Raw genomic sequence first — 21,213 nt, 5'->3', positions numbered from 1 at the left:
TTTATATTTATTTATTCAAACCTGTTAATTTCCTGTTATGCATTGAACAATAATTCTCTTCGATGTTATTAGATCTAAAAAAGTAAACAATAAATCACAATTTTTACATCGTCTTAGTTAAACCATTGAGTTTATATTAGATTATATAATTAAGAACTTATAATTAAAAAGAGCTCATTACAGGTCGTTTGTAAAGCATCAAATACAGTTCCGTGTTTAAAAGTTAGTTTGCATCTATTTTCTCCATTAATAATAATATAAATAATGAATCATTAATCCGTGTTTTTTACACTCTCGGCAGAAAACTGCTAGGTTCTTAGAATGTTTGACATTTCTTTAAGCTGATCTTAAATGGTATAATAAGGAGTCATGTTACACATAAATTTTAATTAATGTTCGTGCCTACAATAGTGCATGTTTTTACTCTCTTTCTTAACTTTGTACTACCTTAACAGTATTTTTTTACAAGTTCTCGTTAAACTTTATGTATATAAACACTAAAGATCGCTTGATGAATAGTATAACATCTAACTGATGTTTATTTCAAGACCGTCCTAAGGGATTTTACCTCTGAACTTATTAATAAAATACGTCGATGCATCTAAAGTATACGAATCGAGCTATTATGTTAATTATGTTCAAATAATCATAAAGCTTTTGTTTAACTACAAAGAACTTATCAGAATGATTGTTCAAAAAACATTCTTTCGTTGGAGGTAAAAGTGTAATACTCAATATGTTTTAGAAATTGAAAGATTTTTTTGTATACAACTTTATTTTGTACCGTATACATCACATGTACGTTCGTAGATTAAGTACATTTAAAAAACGTTTAATGCGTTTCAAGAAGAAAACGAGTTAAAAAGTGTTACTTAAACATTTATTTTATTACGAACTACAGCACTGGTTTTAAATTAAGACAGGTCAAAGCTCTGTCTTAACACACTACCGCTTCTTTTGAAGCTTACTTACCATCTCAAATTACAAAAATCAACTCTTTGAACGAAACCGCCTTTCCCTGAAACCATTTTACAACTTTAAATAGATATAATTACTGGAGTTAACCTTCCTTTTCATAACTTTTTTGCATAGCATAGTATTTAATTAAAGTAATCCAACCTGCAATGTTCATATGCAAAATCTGTTCTATGATTAAAGAGAAATGTCATTGAAGATACGTATGATGTTTATATGTTTTATACATGTACCAAAAGAAAGCTTTGTTTGGATCTTATAAGGTTTGAAATAATTTGAGTCGTGGCACAAATTTTAATCTATATTCTACGACATTTTATTATGTCGTAATGTTTTTAAATATTTACGATCGAAAGCGACATTTCATTGTTGTGATAAAAACAAATATTGTTTACAAATGTAATGGATGTCAATACATTAAAAATATGAAGGTTGGTTAAATTAATGAAAAAACAACAATGGAAGTTTAGTATGTTTTTTATAGTTTTATGATTAGTTTCATGAGTTGTATAGACTCAACTTTAAGGATGTTAAATATTTACCATCAAAAACTTTTCACTTTTCGATTTATTTTGACGAGTTAAATAAAAAAGTTAATCTACATAGGTCACATTCAGAAGTATATTAAATTATACATGCAGTCTTCCAAGCTTCTCGGCTATGGAAGGCTCAGATTTGGAGTAGTCGACTTTCTTGGGCTCCTCCACCTTGTTGTCCTCGACCTCAGCTGGGAATCCCTCCTGGTATTTCTAGAAATCAAGATAGTATTAAGTTGGCATAGCAGGTTCTATGAAAAAATTAAACAGTTTTTGTCAATCTTCTACTACGGTACTGAGTTTTGAAAGTATGTGGGTGGTGAAAATAAAGCAATTAAATTTACTTTTATAACTTTTGAAACTTTTCGATTCTTTATGAAATAAAATTTTTGGGTGGATTGATGCATCTAGGGGTCAAATAAAACTACTCAAACTGTGAAATTGAAGTTTTAAAATTAGAATTATTTCCAAAAAGGTACCATCATAGGCATAATTCATTATCATCAAACTAATGCATAAAGCAGATGGGTTTGTCAAGAACGTTTAAAGTAAATTGAAACCAGTAACCTATTCAAATCTGAATTCAGTTAAACTATACTGTCATAGCTACTATGTAGAATATTTTGTCTTAAATTTTACATAATATACCTCTTACGTTTCACTTTTAAGATTTGTTTACAAAAATCTGGTTAAAAAGGAAATAGATTGAAATTCTAAAACTGAAAATTTTTCCAAGAAGTCTGTACAACAAACAATCCTTTATCAACAGATCTGTATTGCTTATAATAGGTATAACATCCCTCGTGAGGCTACAAAAGCCACATGAGATTCAGCAGTTAGGGCGAGAAGGTTCACTCGATACACTAAGCACTTGTATCATGAATAGCTGAAGATAAATCCTTCAAATCCAAATGCATTCATCTACTAATACCTCAAGGATGAGTTTGGCATGATATACATCCGTACATGAATGGTTGCACATATAGAAGACGAAACTCAAGTGTTACATTCAATAATACTATTATTTTAATATAAAAATATTCGAAAAATTAATAAACGTATTAATTAAATTGGTGATAAATTATTATTAATTTAAATATAAATTAAATCCGGCCTCGGGTTTATTGATTAAAATAAATTTCAAGTTGAAGTATACTTTAGAAAATGAAAAGATTTATATCGATACTGTTATATTTCCTAGTCTATTGATATGATGCATATTTACTTTTGACTAATTTAAATTGTCATATGGTTTTGTTTTGTTGTTGTCATAATAGTTTTATATGAGTTGTTGAAAATAGAAGTGTGGTATTAAAAAGTCTAGTTTTATCTAATTTTATCTTTATAGTTTTCATCACTTGAAGAAGGTAGGTGTGTAGTGTAAAACAACATTTGGCGACCGTGACAGGACTTGTTTTTCACCTATCTCTATGATGAAAAATCTAAAGAAAAATAGAACAGTATATAGGGCTTATTTTTCTAAAACATTGAACAAACTAAACAGTTTAGTTGAAAATGAAACCACAGACAAAATTGAAATTCAAACCACTCTAAAGCTTTTGGAGATAAAGGTTGATGAACTCCAGGTTTTGAATTCTCAGATCTTTGATTTGTTATTGAATAATGATAATGTTTCTGAAGATGAGCTGTTAGCTGAAACAATCAAAGCTGGAGAATATTTAGCTTTGTTTGAAGCTGTAAAATTAAGAGTCCAGAATTTACTACAACAAAGTAACGATGTAGTTAGTGCTCATTCTGGATCTTACTGTAAGAATGTTAGTAAGAAGAAATTTAAGCTCCCTAGAGATTAAAAAGTTTGATGGAGATTTGATCAATTTGCTACCTTTTTGGAGTCAGTTTAGCAAAATTCATAGTGACTCAGACATTGATTCAGAGGATAAGTTTCAATATTTATTGCAATCCATAATTACCGGATCAAGAGCTTTTGATGTAGTTCAGAGTTTTCCTCCGACTGGTGCAAACTATCCAAAAGCAATTGAATGTTTGAAAGCCAGATTTTGTAAAGATGACCTATTGGTAGAGGTTTATGTCAGGGAACTCTTGAAAATTGTTTTACAAAATGCTCTAGGAGACAAGAACACAATGAACTTACAAAGTTTGTATGACAAACTTGAGTCTCATATGCGTGCATTAGATACCTTGGGAGTTACAACAGATAAATGTTCCTCCATGTTATACCCGTTAGTTGAAAGTTGTATGCCTGAAGATCTCTTAAGGGCGTGGCAAAGAAGCCCTTTGAAAGTAGGTACAGACCCTCAGGAAAGACTCAACAATTTAATGAAGTTTATGTTGTCTGAAGTTGAAGGGGAACAGAGAATCGGTCTAGCCATGGCAGGTTTTGGGATAAGTAGCTCTGGGAAGGAGAAATCTTTTAAAAGGTCACCTCAAACTCAACCAGGTAAGATAGACATACCAACAGCTTCATGCCTCATGTCCTCTGGTAAAACTCAAAACTCTTATACAAAGTGTGTCTTTTATGATAAGAATCATAAGAGTAGTAACTGTTTTGCTGCTCAGAAATTGCCATTGTCTGATAAGGTGTCCACTTTAAAGGAAAAGAAATGCTGTTTCCTTTGCTTGCAGCCTGTTCACCGTATTAAGGATTGTAGAGCTCATTTGTCATGTTCTAATTGTAAAAGGAAACATTATCCTATAATGTGTCCTAGTATTCATTCCAAAGAAGTAGTGAATGAGTGTGTAAGCAAATGTGTTGATGAGGTATCTAAAGAAATGACAGTAGTGGAAGATACTGCTTTGGCCAATAAATCAAGTAGCAGAGTGAAAGTGTTTCTGAAAACAGTAAAGGCAAGATTAAGAACTCCAGGTAGTAATCAATTTGAGACTGTTCGCATTCTTTATGATTCTGGTTCACAGCGTTCTTACATTTTAAAGGACTTGGCTGAAAAAATGAATTACGAAAGCTTAGGAGAAGAAACAATCATATACTCTCTTTTTGGTAATGTCAAATCTGGTGAAGTAATTCATAACAGACATCGTGTGTTTCTAACTAGTCAAGATTACAGTTACAACTGCAACTTTGAGGTAATTTATTGAGTCAAACTACCATATGTGGGGAAATTCCACCCGTTACCGAAGGTCCCTGGATACAGGAACTTTTAGAGAAAAATGTTTCTCTGATTGACATACATGAGACCGAGCTACCAATTGGTATTTTGATTGGAGCGGATATAGCGGGTAAACTATTCACGGGAAATATGATTCAACTGAAATCTGGACTAGTGGCTATGGAAACTCTTCTGGGATGGACACTGATGGGTAAGGCTATAATTAGTGGTAGTACAGGTTCAACTACACTCTCCACTGTTGTAACATCAATGTTTATTAATGATGCTGACATATCGGAACTGTGGAGATTAGACACTATAGGCATTACTGATACAAGTGAATCAGTTTCCAAAGAGCAAAAGGCTTTGGCAGTTAAAAAGCATTTTATAAAAACTACCACTATAAATGAAGAAGGTCGATATGAAGTAAGTTTGTCCTGGGTTGATTGTCATCCTCCTTTGCCTAGTAACAGAGAGCTAGCCGAAAAGAGGTTATCAACAGTTGTAAAGAAATTGGATGGTAACAATTTAACCGAAGACTATGACTCAGTTTTTAAACAGTGGTTAAGTAATGGCATCATTGAAGCTGTACCTTCTGACGATTTGAACAACAACTTTCACTAACTGCCGCATAGACCTGTAGTGAAGGAGAGTAGTATTACCACACGAATTCGTCCAGTGTTTGATGCATCAGCAAAGACCAAGTTTTCACCCTCATTGAACGACTGTATTGAAAATGGACCAAATTTAATTGAACTGATTCCTTCTGTTATGATGCGTTTTAGGGAAGGGAAGTTTGGAGTTATTGCTGATATAGCAAAAGCCTTCTTACAGATATCGTTAAATGTACGAGATAGAGATTTTCTTCGGTTTTTATGGTTTGACATCAATGAAAGAAGCCGAAGTATTCTTTACCACCATAAAATAGTTGTTTTTGGAGTGAAATGTAGTCCATTTCTTCTAGGGGCAGTAATTGATCTGCATCTTCAAAAATCTATGACTTCTCAGGAGTATGATGATAATGTGGTAAAGAAGCTGAGTAAAAGTTTTTACGTGGACAATGTTTCGACCAGTGTAGATACTTATGAGGAACTAAAACACTTTGTTGAAGAATCGAAACTACTTATGGCTGCCGCTAAGTTTTATTTAAGAGGATGGCATGCCACGAGCATCATTGAAGAAGGAGATACCAAGTTCGTCACTAATGTTTTGGGAGTTCAATGGAACTATATTGAGGGCGTTCTGTTTTTTAACCTGGCGAACTGTATTAAAGGTTTGGACGTGTCTCGAATCACAAAGAGAGACATTTTATCCATATCTCACAAGATCTTTGATCCAATTGGTATCCTTTGCCCTGTTACTTTGTTTCCTAAACTTCTTCTGCAAAGTATGTGGGACTTGAAAATTGACTGGGACACTGAAGTAAGTTCAGACATCAGTAAAAGATTCATACTGTGGTATAATGAGTTAAGTTTTCTTGAAAAAGTGAAAATACCCCGATGGATAGGTAAAATGACTATAGATTCAAATGGTTGTAGTATTCATACATTTTGTGACGCAAGTAAAGATGCCTAAGAAACAGCTATTTACTTGAGAGTTGAAATTGAAGATGAAGTAAGAGTCCAATTATTGTCTGCAAAATCAAGAGTTGCTCCTCTGAAGAAAACCACGATTCCAAGATTGGAATTATTAGCCGCCACGGTGGGAGCACGTCTCACAAATAGCACATGGGACATTGTTGAGACCTAACAAAGATTGTATCCGCTTGAAATCTCATCAAAAGATATAAACGTGGGAAAAGAAGTTAATAGTGATGGACTTAAAATCGAAAATACTCAAGATGAAATTAAAACACAAGCTGGACGAAAAATCAAAGTTCCAAAAAGGTTAATGTGTGAGTAGTAATACTACACGGTGGGAGGATGTTATATTTCCTAGTCTGTTGATATGATGCATATTTACTTTTGACTAATTTAAATTGTCATATTGTTTTGTTTTGTTGTTGTAATAATAGTTTTATATGAGTTGTTGAAAATAGAAGTGTGGTATTAAAAAGTCTATTTTTATCTAATTTTATCATTATAGTTTTCATCACTTGAAGAAGGTAGGTGTGTAGTGTAAAACAACAGATACGAACTATCCCCATTATTATTCATTGCATGTTATATTTTGGAATGTAAATAATATCAACCCTACTTACCCAATTTAAATATCCATGGTCTACAGAGAAGGAATGTAAAAAGAAATAAATTGATATTCCCTAAAGCTTTAGTCCTCATATTATTACATGTTTAAAGACAGAACGTTGTTTTATGGAACATGTAACATAGGATTTAATGTAGATGGTTATTACATTTAGCAGAAGTTAGTCTTGGTAACCCAATGTAATTGAGGCTCTTCTTCACACGTATATCTTAATCAAAGTTTTTAAATTAAAGATTTCTTTCCTAAACAAATCTCAACTGTGCGTCACCGCATATCACTGATCTATGAGGTTATCCAGAGTATATTGTTGTGGTTAGTTCCCATAGTCAAGCCGAAGATGACTTTAAATATATGGTAGTTGAGGTGGCTCTTTGTGTATCTGTGTTTACCTCTTCCAAAAGCTCGACCAGAGCTTCTTGGTTGTCTTCCATGGCAGCCTCCAGGTCCTCCTCGTTGAAGCCCATAGACTCCATGAGGTCGTCACTCAATTCCTGGAACTCTCCATCCAGGACGTAGTCCCTAGGGACAGTCACTTCCTCCCTGGTCTCCTCCACGATCGTAGTGACAGTTGCCACTCGGCCCTTGGCGTCGTTCAACACCTTTGAAAGATTCACTCCCATGAGTTATTCTAAAATTTAGTATACAATATTTGGAAGTTCCAACATGAAAAATTACGTGAGCGACTTTTGCCAACAGGGTTCTCACATTCAAGATAACAGTGACAAAGTTCGATAGTAACCAATATAAAGTAAGCAGATTCTTAAAAGTTCTTACTTATTGACAAGACGGAAAGTAGTGTTAAGTTTTATTAGTGACGTTCAGTATGTTTCATACCCAAATAAACTTAAAAATTGCAAAATAAGACGAATCTCGTATATAATGTATCTAGTCAATGATATAACTAAATAATGTAAAATTGTTTTACATATTTATGCAGAACGAGTACTAAATTAGTACGATGGTACTGGTGCCAGTTAGAATGTGGTACTGGCACATTTCATTATATCTCACAAACGTTTACTTTAAAAACGTGACAGGAATTGCTATTTACCTTCTCACAGATCATGACGGCGTCGGACATTGCCATCTCACCGATTGAAGGAAGATGAGACACCAAAGGATGGTTGATGTCGAGGAGAGGCTGGGCTACTGTCATCTGGTGTCCCATCAGAGTACACATCTGTACTGGTGTGATGTCTGTAAGTAAAAATAATATAATATAGCTACAATCATGACATTGTTATACATTTTAAAATTTTCATCACCACCGTAATTTTATAGAAGGGTTTAGTTTCAGTATTCTGGCTTCGTGAAGACAAATCAATCGACCTACCATATCAGCTTGAGGTTTACCCAACTCCTTGCTAAGTGTGTCCAGAGCTTGTGGCTGTACAGGCTTGTACTACACTTGAGAGCTTTACTCCAGTAGAAACTATTACAGATTAGACGATCATAACTTATCTCACAGCTTCAGTTACCAAGAACCTACTGCTCCTTGTTCCTAGAGTCTCACACTCTCTTATGAGCTGAGTGCCAAGGAATTAATAACATAAGCCCCGGACATTGTACTTTCACCAAGATAGACTGTTGTGAATGCTTTCTGACATGAAAGTGTCTAGTTAATGAGTACCCCAACTTTGTATCTTTCCTCTATAGAGTGTGAAGTGTTTATAATGAAGTTTAATGAGTTAATGTTCGGGGATAAACTGAAATTCTTTCAGATGCTACTCCCGTACAAACGTTTAAACTGTCTTACATACTAATTACTAATTACTTAATACTGAGAGCTCGATTCGCATGCCAAGTAAAGTATTTGATAAATGTAGACTGCTGTGTTCAGGCAGTGACTAATTTTTAAATTGAAGCCCTGTGGTACACGTTATCTTAATCCAAAGTGTCAAGTTTTATTTAATGTTTACTACAAATACCGGGATTTATCTTTCTTACATATTTTCTTATTGTGTTATTATTCAAAATTACCTAATTAATAAAGAAGAGTTAAGCCTGTTTAGGCAAAGCGTTGTATAATTCCATAGTCACTTGACATTTACCACACACCTTTTGCCTTTGCACTTCCCTCCAATTCCTATACGTCGTAGACCTGTTTCCATCATTCCCTAAGCCTTATTAAGCATAAAAGAGTTGTAAACTTGTTTTAAAACGGTTAAAAAACTTGCTTCAAAACAATTGAAAAACTTGTTTTAAAACTTGTATTAAAACAATTGAAAACTTGTTTTAAAACTTGTATTAAAACAATTGAAAAACTTGTTTTAAAACAAGTTTTTTAACCGTTTTAAAACAAGTTTACAACTGTTTTGAAACAAGTTTACAACTGTTTTATTCTTTAAAAAAAAGGGTTAGGGAATGATGGAAACAGGTTCACGACGTAAAGGAAATGGAGGGAAGTTGCAAAGGGCTGGAGTGTGGGAAATGTCAAGTGACTGATGAATAATACAACGCCTTTCTTAAACAGGCAATCTTAAGGAATGATGGAAACAGGTCCACGTCGTAGAGGAAGTGGAGGGAAGTTGCAAAGGCAAACGGTCTGGAGTATGGCAAGTGTCAAGTAAGTATAGAATACTACAAAGTCATGGAAGTAGGGGGAAGTTGCAAAGGCAAAAGGTCTGAAGTGTGGAATATGTCAAGTGTCAAGTTGTATTTAATGTTTACTACAAATACCGGGATTTATCATTCTTACATATTTTCTTATTGTGTTATTATTCAAAATAACCTAATTAATAAAGGGTTAAGCCTGTTTAGGCAAAGCGCTGTATAATTCCATAGTCACTTGACATTTACCACACCCCACACCTTTTGCCTTTGCACTTCCCTCCAATTCCTATACGTCGTAGACCTGTTTCCATCATTCCCTAAGCCTTATTAAACATAAAAGAGTTGTAAACTTGTTTTAAAACAGTTAAAAAACTTGTTTTAAAACAGTAAAAAACTTGTTTTAAACAATTGAAACCTTGTTTTAAAACTTGTATTAAAACACTTGAAAAACTTGTTTTAAACAAGTTTTTTAACCGTTTTGAAACAAGTTTACAACTGATTTGAAACAAGTTTACAACTGTTTTATTCTTAAAAAAAGGGTTAGGGAATGATAGAAACAGGTCCACGTCGTAGAGGAAGTGGAGGGAAGTTGCAAAGGCAAACGGCCTGGAGTGTGGGAAATGTCAAGTAAGTATAGAATACTACAAAGTCGTGCTTCAAAAAGGTAAAGGAATGATAAAAACAAGTCCACGTTGTAGAGGAAGTAGGGGGAAGTTGCAAAGGCAAAAGGTCTGAAGTGTGGAAAATGTCAAGTGTCAAGTTGTATTTAACGTTTACTACAAATACCGGGAGTTATTATTCAAAATAACCTAATTAATAAAGGGTTAAGCCTGTTTAGGCAAATCGTTGTATAATTCCATAGTCACTTGACATTTACCACACCCAACACCTTTTGCCTTTGCACTTCCCTCCAATTCCTATACGTCGTAGACCTGTTTCCATCATTCCCTAAGCCTTATTAAGCATAAAAGAGTTGTAAACTTGTTTTAAAACAGTTGTAAACTTGTTTTAAAACAGTTGTAAACTTGTTTTAAAACGGTTAAAAAAGTTGTTTTAAAACAGTAAAAAAACTTGTTTTTAAACAATTGGAAAACTTGTTTTAAAACTTGTATTAAAAAAATTGATAACTTGTTTTGAAACTTGTTTTAAAACTTGTTTTAAAACTTGTATTAAAACAATTGAAAACTTGTTTTAAAACTTGCATTAAAACAATTGAAAAACTTGTTTTAAAACAAGTTTTTTAACCGTTTTAAAACAAGTTTTTTAACCGTTTTAAAACAAGTTTACAACTGTTTTGAAACAAATTTACAACTGTTTTATTCTTTAAAAAAAAGGGTTTGGGAATGATGGAAATAGGTCCACGACGTAAAGGAAATGGAGGGAAGTTGCAAAGGCAAAAGGGCTGGAGAGTGGGAAATGTCAAGTGACTATGGAATAATACAACGCCTTGCTTAAACAGGCTTAAGGAATGATGGGAACAGGTCCACGTCGTAGAGGAAGTGGAGGGAAGTTGCAAAGGCAAACGGTCTGGAATATGGGAAATGTCAAGTAAGTATAGAATACTACAAAGTCATGCTTCAAAAGGGTAAAGGAATGATAAAAACAGGTCCACGTTGTAGAGGAAGTAGGGGGAAGTTGCAAAGGCAAAAGATCTGGAGTGTGGAAAATGTCAAGTGTCAAGTTTTATTTAATGTTTACTACAAATACCGGGATTTATCTTTCTTACATATTTTCTTATTGTGGTATTATTCAAAATAACCTAATTAATAAAGGGTTAAGCCTGTTTAGGCAAAGCGTTGTATAATTCCATAGTCACTTGACTTTTACCACACTCCACACCTTTTGCCTTTGCACTTCCCTCCAATTCCTATACGTCGTAGACCTGTTTCCATCATTCCCTAAGCCTTATTAAGCATAAAAGAGTTGTAAAATGGTTTTAAAACAGTTGTAAAGGCAAAAGGGCTGGAGAGTGGGAAATGTCAAATGACTATGGAATAATACAACGCCTTGCTTATACAGGCAATCTTAAGGAATGATGGAAACAGGTCCACGTCGTAGAGGAAGTGGAGGGAAGTTGCAAAGGCAAACGGTCTAGAGTATGGGAAATGTCAAGTAAGTATAAAATACTACAAAGTCATGCTTCAAAAGGGTAAAGGAATGATAAAAACAGGTCCACGTTGTGGAGGAAGTAGGGGGAAGTTGCAAAGGCAAAAGATCTGGAGTGTGGAAAATGTCAAGTGTCAAGTTTTATTTATAGTTTACTACAAATACCGGGATTTATCTTTCTTACATATTTTCTTATTGTGTTATTATTCAAAATAACCTAATTAATAAAGGGTTAAGCCTGTTTAGGCAAATTGTTGTATAATTCCATAGTCACTTGACATTTACCACACCCCACACCTTTTGCCTTTGCACTTCCCTCCAATTCCTATACGTCGTAGACCTTTTTCCATCATTACCTAAGCCTTATTAAGCATAAAAGAGTTGTAAACTTGTTTTAAAACAGTATTAAACTTGTTTTAAAACGGTTAAAAAACTTGTTTCAAAACAGTAAAAAAACTTGGTTTTAAACAATTGGAAAACTTGTATGAAAACAATTAAAAACTTGTTTTAAAACTTGTATTAAAACAAATGAAAAACTTGTTTTAAAACAAGTTTTTTAACCGTTTTAAAACAAGTTTACAACTGTTTTGAAACAAGTTTACAACTGTTTTATTCTAAAAAAAAAAGGCTTAGGGAATGATGGAAACAGGTCCACGACGTAAAGGAAATGGAGGGAAGTTGCAAAGGCAAAAGGGCTGGAGAGTGGGAAATGTCAAGTGACTATGGAATAATACAACGCCTTGCTTAAACAGGCTTAAGGAATGATGGAAACAGGTCCAAGTCGTAGAGGAAGTGGAGGGAAGTTGCAAAGGCAAACGGTCTGGAGTATGGGAAATGTCAAGTAAGTATAGAATACTACAAAGTCATGCTTAAAAAGGGTAAAGGAATGATAAAAATAGGTCCACTCTGTAGAGGAAGTAGAGGGAAGTTGCAAAGGCAAAAGGTCTGGAGTGTTGAAAATGTCAAGTGACTATGGAAATATACAACACCATGCTTAAAAAGGCTTAGGGAATAATAGAAACAGGTCCACGACGTAGATGAAGTGGAGGAAAGTGGCAAAGGGAAACGATCTGGAGTGTGAGAAATGTCAAGTGACTATGGAAATATACAACGTCATGCTTAAATATGCTTAAGGAATGATGGAAACAGGTCCACGACGTAGATAAAGTGAAGGAAAGTTGCAAAGGGAAACGATCTGGAGTGTGAGAAATGTCAAGTGACTATGGAAATATACAACGTCATGCTTAAATATGCTTAAGGAATGATGGAAACAGGTCCACGACGTAGAGGAAGTGGAGGGAAGTTGCAAAGAAAAACTGTCTGAAGTGTGGGAAATGGCAAGTGACTATGGAAATATACAACACCATGATTAAAAAGGCTTAGGGAATTATGGAAACAGGTCCATGACGTAGAGGAAGTGGAGGAAGTGGACTAAAAGATTTCATCTAAATAGTCCGTGACTAAATTGAAGCCCTGTGGTACACGTTATCTTAATCCAAAATTTTTATTTAGAACAACTAACTATCTACCACTGCAATAGGTGAACTCCACGTAACAGGCAATTTTAAACATGCGATTCAAACCCAGTTAAGCTAATTACTAGGATTATTGGTTCACTGAAACTGATACAATAAATAAACGTGAAACAGAGTTAGAACGCTAATGGATTTTAAAATGCCAGTAGCTTTATAGGAGAGCAATCATTTACTGGTTAGCCTGCATATACAAAGTGCTGTATGATTGGATGGCCCAAAGTGAATATCTCATTAAAAAGTCATTCGATTTTGAAATTAAAAACGTTAATTCTTATTAAGCTAATATAAATATGTCATGTAAATATATTAATTTATGAATCGTCATATATGGTAAATATTCTAATTTAATTACCGCAAATTAGAACATTTATACAGTTTAAAATGATAAGCTTACACACAAAAATGAAATATAAGTAGAAAGTTGTAATCTGCCTTGTTCTAAAACAACATAACTCTTTAAACTTTTCTAGTTTTTTTACTAATTTATATTCTTGCTAAGAGTGAGCTGCAAACCTTGAAACAACAAATAGTCATTAGTTACTACAACTCTTGTTTATTCGAAAAGTAAATCCCAAACAATGGCTATTAAAACTTTTCTTGTAAACAAACTCATCGTTGTTAACGTGTTGCTTTGTAGTTTACTATACACAACAGAAAATGTTTTTTTTTTATTTTAGTCATGGTATCATGATATCCAGCAGGCTCTTTAGATACATCTTAATAGTTCTTATAGAAATCTCCGTAGGTGTAAAGTATAAGTTTTCTTAGAATAACAGCACAATAAGTTCTTATAGTTAATTAAGGAGTAAACAATCGAGGAATCTTACTAATATTGTAAATGTGAAAGTTTGTGTGTTTGTTTGTTTGTTTGTTTGTGTGTTTGAAGTTCAATCACGCATAAACCACTGGACGGATTGGGCTGAAATTTGGCATGATGATAACTTACATTCCCGATTAACATATAGGCATATTCTTATCTCAAAAATCCTTTCGGGCTCCGCCCCAGTGGCTCTGTAATTCCCCATGTTAACCTTATGAGTATTCATATTTAAAGGGAATTAAAGAATTTAGTCAGCTGTTTCAACTAAAAAAGTTGGTTCTATGATATGGAAAAGCATTAAAAAGTTATAAGATTTACCAACAGGGTGCAGCAACTATATTTTTTTGCATTTATGAAAACAGCTAATTTGAACTAAGCAGCAACAAAAAACTGTGATTCGCAATGAGAACTGTCAAAGTAGGATTGTTTACAGTTATGTTTATGTTTTTCATTTCATGAATAATTTGTTATATTTTGCGAATTGTTGATACAGTAATTTATATTTTTCTCTATTGTTTAGTTGAAGTGGTAGAACATTATGGCTATGGTAGATGTGTAATACTATAGAATACTGTAAATTTAAAAAAGCAAATTTTATCAAACTGTGTCCTCCCTTATTGCAAACTCAAAGCTTGAGTATAACTGCAATAAGCATTTTATACTTATATTCCAACCCCGTACTAAGGACGGTTACTCTGTTAGTATATTATAAAGAAATGCAGATGATCTTTACGACGACCTTACAGACCTTAACAACACTATACAATTTGTAAAATGTCACCATCTATCCAATTATAAGTTTTTATAGTGCTTTTACAAAGTATATAATTCATAAGAATGAGTTTCGATCCCATGTTTATTATTATGAATAAATGATTTATTTATTTCATATTATTATACTATATTGAAATGTATTGCATGGAATTGAAACACATTTTATTGTATCATTGTGCCTTATTGTTTTGAATCGTATCTTATCATATCATTACATATTGGTCTGATAAAAAGCTATTAAGTTAGGTAAACCATCTATGAGCATTAACGTCATCTTAGACTACTATAATTTATTGTCATCTCATGGCTTTGTGTTATAAGAAATAGAATGAAATATTTTGTTAGTTCTCTTTTTGAGAATAAAAGAACATAGAACAATTATGTTCACTATACCGTCGTCAGAATGCACGATTCACCAATTTAGAAATCACGGACGAATATTGCAATAATTAATTAATTACTTCAATGACAAATTGCAATGCTAACGAGTCAATCAAAGATAGAACGGTTTGAATGTTGAAGGGTAAAGGTTTGCTTGAAGTGTCATCATGTTTGATCTTGGTAGTTAAGTGCGTTAAGTGAAGTATCCCAGTTTTGAAAGTCTGTACTTAAACGATACTTTGAGAGTAAGGAGATAAACAAACTCAACAAATCTCTCTATTATTTGATAGACCTATAATTTTCTCTGTAGACCTTTAGGTAGGCTTTAGTTCAACGCGACACATATTACCAGATAGCTTTTTATTTTTGACTAGCGGGATTTGAAGAAAATCTTGCAATGTTTTGGATAACTTATGTGTAAAGCTCTGCTCTTTATACTAAGCTAAGTAATCTCCATACATAACATTCACGAGCTAGACGGCTGAGTAATAGTGGCAGAATACAGACGAGTCTCTGATAGACATGAAGCGTTTATTGATTGTTGACTACGCCGCCAAACATTAGTCATTTTGAACATTCCTTCACAGATCGTTGATTTCCAAATAGCGGAGGTTTATGTATTATGCAGTTCTCTTTGCTGTAAACATTTACGATACGCATTCATGAGAACTCGTGTGTTATTTTAAACTGTTTAGACATTCTTTTAGTCAGTGAGTGCGTTAGTCAGATTTTAAGTAATGACTGATTACGACCAAAAGTACAAAAAGGAGACTAAAGTTAAAGTTTTGTTGAGTATTTGCTGGGGATTGAACTCATCTACCTAACGCAGAGTACTTAGTTAACCCCTAACAACATGATAAAATATGGGTTGACACTGTTCCATACATAATCGTCAAACGTGTTAGTCATAGATTTAAGATACATATTGACCTGTAAATGACATAAAAAAACATACACCAACTTTTGAGTGTGTGATACCATATTCTTTATGTACTTTTGTATTTCCTTATGCATTGGTCTGTTTGATTCAATGTAAAGCAGTTTTAAAGTTTTTCTGAAAAACTAGTTTCAAAAAAGAATCGACTTAAATTTGACATTTAATTGAAATTCTACCGAATAAAAAGGTCTTTAACCTTAGTAACACAAATATTTAGCTGTATTTCTTAGTTATATTTTGGACAGAAACTTACATTGTTCACTACAATAGGTAAAAAAATAATAATGCAGAAAACAGAAAGATCAAGTTCTTCTGCAGCATAATAATTTTAGTTGTTATACTATTTTAATAAGACTCGCTGAAAGAAGGCACCACGTGTCCTCAATGGTATTCTCTTCTCTATTTCTACCTTTCTTTCTACCAAATGCGGGTCTTGGCGTAATTGCTTTCGCTTTCCACTTTTCATTATTAAAGCCAGTCACGAGCACCATTTCATTCGTATTACAGCACCATATCAAAATATGATCCCATAACCCACTCACATTATTGAGTTTTATTGATGGTTATCTTTTAATATTAAATTAATATTTCTACTGTTACATGAGTACTTACAGGGTTTTAAGAGACTCAACTGAAATATGACATAGACAATAGTTTAAAACCAAATTTGCCCCACAACAAAATAGTATGTTATTTGAATAAAAGGACAAATGTAGTCGGGGTAATATTTCATATTAGTAATGTTTTAAATATTAAGGTAGAACAGAGAAAAAATTACTGTTGGCAACTTCATTTCAACTGTATTTTATGTAAATATTTATCTTTCTCTTACATCTTTAAAACATTTATTGCACATTGTTAATGGAGGCTAAAACGTGTGTTTGATAACACTGGATGCGTATATTTTTTTTGGAATATATTACCGGGTTCGTTGGCAAAGTGAGTGTATAAATGTTTTTGGAAACCGAGTATTTGTGAAGTTCTCTTTAGATCTAGGCTATCTGCATTACATATTGTGAAAAAAATATTTAATATTTTAAAAATAAAATACGTTGCGTACAACTGCTATTTGTTTTGGTAATAATTCCGAAAAAGGTTTTTTCAAACAACGTGGCCTTTGACGTTTCTCTATTTGTTGACACATTCGGAATCTGTATACATTTGTTTTTGACCTCTCGAACTATTTCCACGTTTATACATTTTATATTTAAAAAAAGTTTTCATAAATCATGTTTAGTTTTTTTTAGATACTAGTATTAACAACAATATACATACAATACTAGTATGGTAACAAGGCTTGTTACCATACTTTAAAATCTTTAGTAACTTATTAAATCAGGCATAATTTACAATTAAAACGTTAATTTTCTTGCAGCAATACGAATAGGTTTATTAGGTATGAATTGTTTTAAAATTTGTAAATAATAAATAGTAAATAAATAACAAAATGCAAACAACGAGCTTACAAGGATGAAAGTCACCTTACACAGGTTTTAGCTGATCTCACCAAAAAAGTTCAATGATAAATAAATATATATTTTAATCATTTATGACATGTGTCTAAACGGGAACAAAACAAATGCCCGAGTCACACGTTTAACGTAAACAATGATGGTGAATTCATAAACACATTTGTTTTACCTCAGTTGTTGGTATAATATTGATACACCGTTTTTCTTGAATTTAGCCCCATTTCATATTAACTAGGTATAAATATATATTTATGAAATTAGCATGGACCTATATTGAATGTTAAAAAAAACAAATTTTAAAACATTTCATTTTACAAATTTATGCAACAGTTAAATAGAGCACAATGTTTGTGCTAAGTAATATAATATCTTTAAATTTACTCGATCTTTGTGAAATCTCATTTAAGTTTGTGTAAACTTTCAAGCGCAAATCGATATGAACGTTTTTTTTTTAAGATGTTGGCAATGGGATACTTTTAGATGTATTGTTTTCAAAAGAATGAACTGGGATGTCCATTTGAGTATTAGCAAAAGTATCGTAATACTGTTGTCTTGTTAACCGCTTTTTGATTAAAATAAAAATATATTTTCTTCTCAATGATTGGGCCTAATGACCGGTGAGACTAGATGAAATGTGATTTCCAAAACATATGTTTACTCTTCACGTCGTCGATTAAAATGAAAACGTAGGTTTTACGAAATGTCTCCTCAATCATTCAAGGCACCAAATTGTAATCTGGCAACGAGACCAGATATTTTTGCAGTGACATGATATTATTAGGTAAAGACTATTCAGAGTTTACACGTAATTAAAATAGTCACCAAAAATTTGGGAATCACTTACTCCATCTCTTGGAGTGTAGGGCTAGTTCTTCCTCACTGGATATGGAGAGTAGAGAGGGAAGACCTGACTCAGGTGCAGGGGCTGGGAAGCCCTGGGACGCCTGAAAATGCAGAGTAAAATTAGTAATGTTCCTGTATTAAACATTTTATATTTTTGTATTTTATATGGTTTCTACAAGTAAATAATTTTAATCAAATCTAAATCATGGTAGATCGGTAAAAATGTCAAATTAAGGAAATTGTAGTGTTACACCGAAGTGTCCTTAATTACTGAGGGACGTCAAAGGTAACTAAGGATACTTCTATGACCATTGGTTAGTTACTGACTGTGGTTTGTAATTAATCAGTTGGTTAGCGGTCATTCGATTGACATTCATCTTCTGAAATACCGTGTAGATTAACTGCCCTTGGTTTAGGAAAACCTTCCTAAACCAGACACATCGTGATATTTCACTGTAAATGCTGGACGTAACCCAAACAAAATTTAGTTTTACTAAAGTTAAATCGAATACCTTGTTTTGTCCCTGATATGTTTTTGTTTCGCCGCTTGTATTGTAGACTGTTTTCTATTACCTGTGGTTTCCTTTGTTGATTTTCCCACATTGTCTGGATCTATGTATTAATCATTCTGTTTTATATATTGTCCAAATTGAGGCCGGGCATGGATTTCAGATCACGAAACGTCGTAAAAACTTTTACTAATTAATTGTAATGGAAAATGTCTAAAGTAGTTTATCAAACACATAATGATAGTAAATTGGAATCTACTTTTAGGTCAGATGTATTTATTATAAGTTGTAATAATGCACCATTGGAAAACATACAAAATTACCAATGAATTTGGGTTATTTAAAGGGTCAAAGATATATCTCATCGTGTTTCATGTTCAAACACATAATTCGGCAATTGGACTTTGTATGTGGACAGTAAAAATTAGGTTTGGATACACTTGACCAATTTTATTAAACAACAAATAGACAAACAAACAATTAGACGTGTTTATTACTGTTTATTACTGCTTGTTACATAATTTATTAAAACAGCGATGTATTTTGGTCACGTATTTTAAAATAAAAATGGATAAAGGAGTTCGATAACCAGTGTATGTTGTTTTCGAAGTTTTAGCAAAGTTGTTTATTACAGCTTAATTACCAAGGACAGCTGGTTTCGATGTAAAAACACAAAACATCTATCGACTATTTCTCAGGACACTGAGAACAGGAGACAGCAATTGAACCGTTTCAAATAAAAAGCTTCACGTAGAAAACACACAAAAATATGTCTTTCTAGACAAGACCATTTAGTTAGTTTTGCTTGACTAAAATTTCAACATATTGAAACTAAAAATATTGAAACTAAAAAAAAACAAACATAACACAAATTATTAGGAGTTAATACTTACAACGGCCAAAAATAAACACAAAAATGTATTTCTGAACACCGCCATGACGACTGAATCAATTTTATAGCTGACTGTTTGCGAAGTATAACTTGATAATATACAAGCTCCTCGGTGCTGACGTGTTGGTGATAAGATAAGATGTTTACCCTCGTCTGCAAACAGCGGCTGGCTGGCCTACACATCACATCGATGCTTGTGCGTTTGAATGGAATATAAAGAAAATGATGTACAGTGGTTAAGAAATATATTTAGAATAACAAAATTATGCTTCGGTTTCTGAATCAGAGATTAGAGTTGATAAATCTCGTATGACTAACGAAGATTTGAAAGTGATTCCTATCAGTTTGCAAATAAAGATCCTATTGAAAGATTTAAATACCAAACGTGCAGTATAGCCTGTAATATTAAATTGCGGAGCGTCTTTTGACAGAACGATTTCTTCTTTAGAGTATGTTCGGCCTAGTGGTAGGTGTCGTTGAATTTTATGAAAGAGAAACGGGCTTAATCCCTGGTTTAAGGACACAGGGATGAGTGGTTTTGACTTATTTCTTACAATTTTGTTTTAATACCTTCATTAAATATACAACTAGCCACTAAAACGTTGAATACAAACTGAGTTCTCCTTGCCTAGGATATAATTGTTTTCTTAATAAGTAAAATAAATGCTTAACTTCTTACTTCTGGGGTTCCAGATTGACTGTCTTTGGTAATTACTTCGGATACGGTTTTTCTCTAAAAAGAATACCGTCGTATAATTTTGGTTTGAGGATGTTTCCTACTAGAGAAAATGTTCCCTTGCTTAATATACATATTTTTTATATAGATGGAATCCCCAAATTGGGTAGGCTACAAATACCCCCCATATAGCTAAAGTCATTGTTTACTGGAAGAACTCAAAGTCTTGTCTCATGAGGGAAACCTTGTTGGAAGATGGGTAAACAACGATTTGGAAGATGGTCTGAAAGCGAAATGCTTAAAGTGTTTTTAATTGATCTGCTAAAACACTGATTTTACAGGAGACCATGTCTTTTCTATGATTTGGTGATTTAAAGCAATACCCAAAACCACGTTTAAACAATGAAGGACAATATTTTGTCTTTAAATTAAATTGTAATTAACGTCAAATTAGGGTTATTAATTTGCATACATATAATGAAGGACAACGTTTGTAATTTCCTTACGAAATATTTTCTTAGTTATGGCATCATTACAATGGTTGAATAGCTGTAAGTGGAAGATTTGGTTTATATGGAGAAATCTCCTGACTTAAGAGAATTATATATTTTCTTCTTTGTACCTCAGTAAACAGCTTGAGGGCTCCAAGCCTTTGGGCAGTAAAAGCCATTATTGTGTGTTGGAATTCTAACCCAAGACCCCAGGACCAAAGGGCTGGGCTCGAAACAGTATACCAGCCACAACCTGGCTACTTATTCATCTTTCATCACTTTACGAGCTGTGGATGCCAAATAGTATACATAAATAATAGATTATGGTATGGTAAGTACGGTAATTACAATAAATACCACTAAAAACCATTACTACCTCTAAAGTTTGTGGTTATTTATAAAATGTTGAGCCTATAGGACTG

General features: G+C 33.1%; 1 protein-coding gene across 1 annotated transcript; it reads right to left on the bottom strand.

The window, feature by feature from the left end:
• Window positions 1-1,524: 1,524 nt before the first annotated feature.
• On the bottom strand, window positions 1,525-19,718 carry LOC129002220 (uncharacterized). The gene is made up of 5 exons (XM_054429869.1): window positions 19,626-19,718; window positions 18,225-18,324; window positions 7,854-7,999; window positions 7,192-7,401; window positions 1,525-1,724 (listed from the first exon to the last, which is right to left on the bottom strand). Exons 1-5 carry the CDS (start codon window positions 19,668-19,670, stop codon window positions 1,605-1,607), a joined length of 621 nt encoding a protein of 206 aa, XP_054285844.1. The 5' UTR covers window positions 19,671-19,718; the 3' UTR covers window positions 1,525-1,604.
• Between the last annotated feature and the right edge of the window lie 1,495 nt (window positions 19,719-21,213).

This window comes from Macrosteles quadrilineatus, unplaced genomic scaffold (assembly GCF_028750875.1).
Source record: "Macrosteles quadrilineatus isolate MER2022 unplaced genomic scaffold, UCM_ALF_1.0 Scaffold_9__3_contigs__length_116548681, whole genome shotgun sequence".
NCBI classification, from domain to species: Eukaryota; Metazoa; Arthropoda; class Insecta; order Hemiptera; family Cicadellidae; genus Macrosteles; species Macrosteles quadrilineatus.
This window is presented reverse-complemented; position numbering and strand designations above follow the sequence as displayed.

Bases quoted from the DNA above. Each gene is read 5' to 3' on its own strand.
- LOC129002220 (XM_054429869.1), bottom strand. From the start codon at position 19,670: ATGGCGGTGTTCAGAAATACATTTTTGTGTTTATTTTTGGCCGTT. The intron at 8,000-18,224 runs GTAAGTGATTCC...TTTTACTTACAG, and splicing joins CCTACACTCCAAGAGATGGA to ACATCACACCAGTACAGATG. The intron at 7,402-7,853 runs GTAAATAGCAAT...AATCTTTCAAAG, and splicing joins CCGTCATGATCTGTGAGAAG to GTGTTGAACGACGCCAAGGG.